Below are 6,126 nucleotides of genomic sequence, written 5' to 3' on the forward strand. Positions count from 1 at the left end.
TGATGTATATAAGGACCATGAGTAAGGCCTAATGAGACGTATGTGAGGCCCTTGTGTGGGGCTGAATGTGATGTATATGAGGTCCATTACGATGTGTGATTCCACCATGATGTATGTAATGATGTTTATGGCGGGCTTTGCCTTGGGAGCAATGATGGTTTGACGTCTACATTGTAAGAGTAATGATGGTTAAATGTCCGCATTGTAACTCTCCCTAGGCCCCATTGTTAAGCCCAAACTTATGTGTGTAAGTCGTCAAAGCCCATCTTCGTTATAAAGATAGTTCATCACCATATAACATGCTTAGTATAACTTCATGATTCATGCCCATATGCATCATATGTATGCTTGAGTTGAGGAGTGACTGGTCATAGCATATGTCATTGGGCAGATTGTTTTTGAGACTCACTGATAGGAGTTGCCCATATGAGCGTGCGGCATGTCGGATTGTTGTATGACTGGACAGGGTGATTCATGTATCTCGCATCTGTGTGACATGATTATTATACGCCCTAGCGACATCAGGGCTTCGCCTCCACAGGCATATCGTGGATGGTAGGATTGGACAATGAAAATATTGTTATTAGCATCTGGATATCATAGATGTCACTGGGTGAAAATCCTTAATCCTGATGATATTGAAAGACGCTCCAACGTCGAGACCAAGTGGATACATGAGCGCACGAGGGCTGAATAGTAGGAGGTCGCGTCTCCCTCTATGTCGTAGTCGATTGGAAGGGGTGTGGCCTTACCCGCTTGACGGTAGCGGCATTGCTAGGGTGAGTATGACTAGCTCATAAATAAGTCCACTATCGACATGCCGGATAAGTATTAGCAGGTTATTGGCCAGGCAGATAGCGAGTTTTCTTACGCTCACATGGACTGCACGCTTGGGAAAGGGGCAGTGTCATTTGGAGTGTACTAAACCCCGGTGATTGTCCAGTGTGAGACCTGTACTAATATTTGATGCTCCAGTGATGAGCTGCATTGATATGTGGATTTGGATGAGGACTGGTATGCTTGCGTTGCATCTCGCATCGTATGGCCTTGGTATGGCAAACATCATTCACTACTTGCATTGTATGGCCTTGATGTGGCCGATAGTATTCATGCCTTACATCGCATGGTCTTGATATGGCTGATAGCATTCATGCCTTACATTGTATAGCCTTGGTACGACTGATAGTTTTTATGGATTCACTAGCATATTCCGCATTACTCTGATATTGCAATCTGAGCACGCTTATATTGCGCACACACTCTCACCACCCTCTAAGCTTTCTATAATCTTATGCACGATTGATGCATGCATGTGACGCTAGACTGTAGCTGACCAGGAGCAAGAACGTGCCGTAGAGCTTCTGGAGTTTTTGATTATTGATATTGTATTTCCCTTTATGCATATTGTATCTTAAAGTTTTTTTTACCATAGTGGATTTTGTGATGGTGTTCTTATGGTTATTGTTCGTGGGTTATGCTTATTACGAATCAAATTGATGTTAAAAATCATCCTTATAGGATCCCAGGATCAGAACCTGGTATATGGGTACCGGGAGCCTAAAATCGGGTACCATGGAGGATATTGGCACCGGATTCGACAATCAGGAATTTTGTGAGCCTGGTTTTTGAGTTTGGGCCGTGACAGAAGTTGGTATCAGAGCATAACTTGGGAATAACTGAGAACAACATCACATGTTTGCTATAAGTTCAGGACAGTTAGGTCCCCAGTTCGTAACCTTCCGATTTAATTCCCTAACATGCGTGCCTTGGAGAGTTCCCAAGGTTGATAAGCACCTTTATTCTTCCTATAGGACATGCCGCCTAAGGAGCAACTCAAGCGACTCCCGATCCACCACCTGAGGCTCCCGCTCTACCACCTACGACTCTCACTCCACCACCAGAGATACCTGGTCCCTAGCTTGAGGATGCCACTCCTTCACCTAAGACTGGTGTAGATTTGACTGTACCTGTGAGTACCTCCCAGTTATAGCAGATGTTGCAGGCTGTGATGGCCGCCCTTCAGGGGCAGGGTAGGTACCCCATTATTTTGCCAGCCCAGGCAGAGCAGGAGCGTACGAGTGCCCTTCTTCAAGAGTTTTAATAGCTCGATCCCCCATGTTTCTAGGGCGAGCCAGACCCGACAACAGCCGAGAGATAACGCACCGAGGTGGAGAAGATTTTTGATATGATAGCATGTATGACCTAGCAACGAGTCCGGTTAGCTGTATTTCTTCTCCACGGTGAGGCCGAGCACTGGTGGACCTCCGTTACCCGTGTTGTAGGGCCTGATTTCGTGTAGACATAGGAGGATTTCATAAACTGATTCGATAAGCAGTACTTCCCTGAATACATTCATCGACAGCGAGCGTTAGAGTTCGAGACCTTGGTTAAGGGAGACATGTCTATGGCACAGTATGCGTCTCGTTTCATGGCGCTATCGAGGTTCACGCCATATTTGGTTGATGATGAAGAGTGGAAGGCCCACTGTTTCGAGAACAGCTTGCGTTATGGTCGTCGAGGCCGTGTTGTTAGGGATGAGCTTTTGACTTTTCAGGCGGTAGTTCGTAGGGCTCAGATTTATGAGATTGAGTGACCGTGATTAGAGGAGAGACAGGAAGAGGCAGGCCCCCTCCGGTAGCTCCCAGCAACAATAGCGTCGTTAGTAGCATCGACGACCAAAGAAGCACATGAGCCACCCATCTGCCAGAGCACCAGCATCACCAGTGACACCTTAAGCGCCACCCTAGCGGCCATTTACATGGACTTATTTTGGATGTAGTGCGACAGGACACCACATACATGAGCGCCTCTGCCCTCAGCAGCAGCAGCAGCCGAGAGGCTCACAGCAGCCACCACCGCAGGAGCGACCGCAGAAGCAGTGACCCTAGCCACCTCAACCATCGAGGCCCCAGTAGTAGCAAAGACAATAGCATAGGCTGCCCCAGCGGTAGCAGTAGTAGCAGCACCCTCTGAGGGGACACGCACCTCCCCAGCCAGCTCACGCCAGGTTCTATGTGGCTCTGCAAGACCCATAGTCCTCCGGAGACGTCGTTAAAGGTATACTCCTAGTTTCTGCATGCATCGTATGAGTTTTATTTGATTTCAGTGCTTCGTACTCATTCATGTCTGAGGATTTTTGTCGATCGTCTGGATTGCCGATAGAGTCTACTAGTGAGGGGTTGACCGTATCGATGCCCTTAGGGAATACTACAGTGTTAGGCCATTTCTATTCGTCTTGCCCTGTGTTGGTGGGGGATATTTTCTTGGCTGCCGACTTGTTTATGTTGCCGATGTCAGATTTCGACGTCATCTTGGGTATGATTTGGCTTACCGAGTACCATGCCATTTTGGACTGCTCTATGAGGACAGTCACATTCTGTATACCAAGCTTACTGCAGTTCCAGTTTGTTATCGAGCCCAGAGGAGAGCTGTTGTCTTGTTTGATGTACTATGCAGTTGAGGAGCCTGTTGTCTTGTGTATTGATCAGTTGCCAGTGGTTCATGATTTTCCTGATGTATTCCAAGAGATTCTGGGATTGCCGCCGTGCTGGCATATTGAGTTTCAGATTGATCTTGTGCCTGGTATTGTGCCTATCTTGAAGGCCTCGTATCGTATGGTACCGATGGTTTTGTGAGAGCTGCAGTGGTAGTTGGACGAGTTGCGTGAGTTGGGATTCATTCGTCTAAGCAGTTCATCTTGGGGAGTATCGATACTCTTCCTAAGGAAGAAGGATAGCTCATTGAGGCTCTACGTGGATTACCACGAGCTCAACCGGGTCACGATCAAGAACAAGTTTTCGCTCCTGAGGATCGACGATTTATTTGATTAGCTACAGGGTGCATAGTTCTTTTCAAAGATTAACCTGCGTTCTAGTTATCATTAGATTCAGGTTTGAGAGGAGGATATTCTAAAGACAGCTTTCAGGATGCGCTATAGTCATTTTGAGTTTCAGGTCATGTCCCTCGGACTGACCAATGCGCCCACGGTCTTCATACAGTTAATGAACGAGGTCTTTCATTTGTATCTCAATCAGTTTGTTATGATCTTCATCGACGACATTCTGATCTATTCGAGGACCCGCGAGGACCACGAGCAGCATCTAGAGATTGAATTGTAGACCTTCCGTGCCCACCAGCTGTATGCGAAGCTTGAGAAGTTTGAGTTTTAGCAGGAGGAGGTGAAGTTCCTCGGTCACCTGGTAACGAGGGAGGGCATCGCGGTGGACCCCTCGAAGGTTAAGGTAGTGCATCAGTGGGACCAGCCCACGAACGTATCTGAGATCCACAGTTTTCTTAGTTTGACGGGATATTATTGACAATTTATCGAGGGATTCTCCCGTATTGCAGTACCGTTGACTAGGTCGACTCGGAAGGGCGCAGAGTTTGTTTGGAATGACACTTGTAAGAGAGTATTTATGGAGCTAAAGGACCACCTCACGTCCACTCCTATCCTCATTCTTGCCTCTGGGAGTGATGGATTCATTGTATTTACCAATGCTTCGCGTATTGGCTTGGGTGCTGTCTTGATGTAGCACGGGACACCAGTGGCTTATGCGTCTCGTATAGTTTTCATTATGGGCTTGCCAAGGACTCAGTGCGGTCGTTGAGCGTCCCAACATGGAAGTGGGAACATGTGTCGACAGATTTCATTATGGCCTCAAAAGGAGACATGCGAACTCATTTAATCACAAATGCTTATCCCAGCTACCCTTGAAGTCAATCACACAGGCCCAAAGCATATCCTTAAGGATCTGATTGACCCTCTCAGTCTGGCCATCGGTCTGCGGATGATATACGAAGCTAAGCTGCAAAACAGACCCCATCGCTCTTAAAAAGGTCCCCCTAAATTGAGACGTGAACCTCGGATCTTAGTCAGAAACGATCGAGACTGGAATGTCATGCAGTCTCACAATCTCCTAGATGAATAACCTCGCAAGTCGGTCCAAAGACCAAGTCGCACGAATTGTGAAAAAATGTGCTGACATTGTTAGGTGATCCACCACAACCCAGATGACGTCATGACCACACTGAGTCCTTAGCAAGCCCATAATGAAATCTGTCGACACATATTCCCACTTCCATGTTGGGACACTCAACGAATGCAATGGACCAGGGGGTCTCTGATGAAATCCATCACATCAATGAATCACCTCAGGTCAAGTACACATCCCATCACTCCCCTTACAACACCCATACCCTACCCATCTCTCTCTCATTCCCAAAGTCAACTCTCTCTCTCTCTCTCTCTCTCTCTCTCTCCACCCATCTCTTTCTTATAACACCATCCCTCTCTCCCATACATCACTCCATCCCATCCCATTCTCCACCAAATCCCAAGCTTCGATGAGAGAAAATTCTAAAGAGAGAAAGCCTAGTTTGTGGCCCACTGCCTACCCTTAAATCCTCATCTCCAACCATCAAAACTTCATCATCCTCCATCAAAGAAGTAGCTTAGGAGATTAGCATTCCTTGGAGCTAAAGAAGAATTCCAATAGGTGGGTGATCCACCATTGATTTCCATTTAAGGGCCCACTTATGATGGGACCCACTTTGATGTATGTGTTGTGATCAAAGAGGGGCACATAGTGGCGGGGTCACTCCACTACAACGATCTATCTTTCTCTCTTTCTCTCTCTATCTCTCTCTTTCATTGTTGATGGCCCACCCGATGATTTATATATTGTATCCATGCTGTCCATTTAGTGGACCACACTAAGCCCACTTGTGGGGCCCAGCCTGCTGCCTGTCCGTTTAGACAGGCCTTGATGAAGGAAAAACACAATATTAGCTTTATTAAAGCCATTGGTGGGCCACACATGTGGACCCACCTTAAATGCATGTGTTGTATGTCGGCACCGTCCATCTAGATGGTGCCATGTGGGCCCTGGTTTGATGTATTAAAACCAGGTCGTCCAAGGCGTGGACACTGGACAACAGACATTAAATATATATATATATAATAAAATAAAATATGTATATATGATAATTTAATATAATATACTAATATATATATATATGGTGGGCCCCACGTGGGACCTACCTCTCTGAAATCTGATTGGCTGGTGTATCCCTCACCAGCTATATAGTTGCTTTAGGTGGGATAAATCCACACCGTCCATCCATCAG

The 6,126-nt window shown here is 46.6% G+C and overlaps 1 protein-coding gene across 1 annotated transcript; it reads left to right on the plus strand.

The window, feature by feature from the left end:
- Positions 1-3,191: 3,191 nt before the first annotated feature.
- Positions 3,192-3,635, plus strand: LOC131226716 (uncharacterized). Its single transcript, XM_058222362.1, has one exon. It carries the CDS (start codon positions 3,192-3,194, stop codon positions 3,633-3,635), a length of 444 nt encoding a protein of 147 aa, XP_058078345.1.
- Positions 3,636-6,126: the final 2,491 nt, after the last annotated feature.

This window comes from Magnolia sinica, chromosome 2, assembly GCF_029962835.1.
Source record: "Magnolia sinica isolate HGM2019 chromosome 2, MsV1, whole genome shotgun sequence".
NCBI lineage: Eukaryota > Viridiplantae > Streptophyta > Magnoliopsida > Magnoliales > Magnoliaceae > Magnolia > Magnolia sinica.

Bases quoted from the DNA above. Each gene is read 5' to 3' on its own strand.
- LOC131226716 (XM_058222362.1), top strand. From the start codon at position 3,192: ATGCCCTTAGGGAATACTACAGTGTTAGGCCATTTCTATTCGTCTTGC.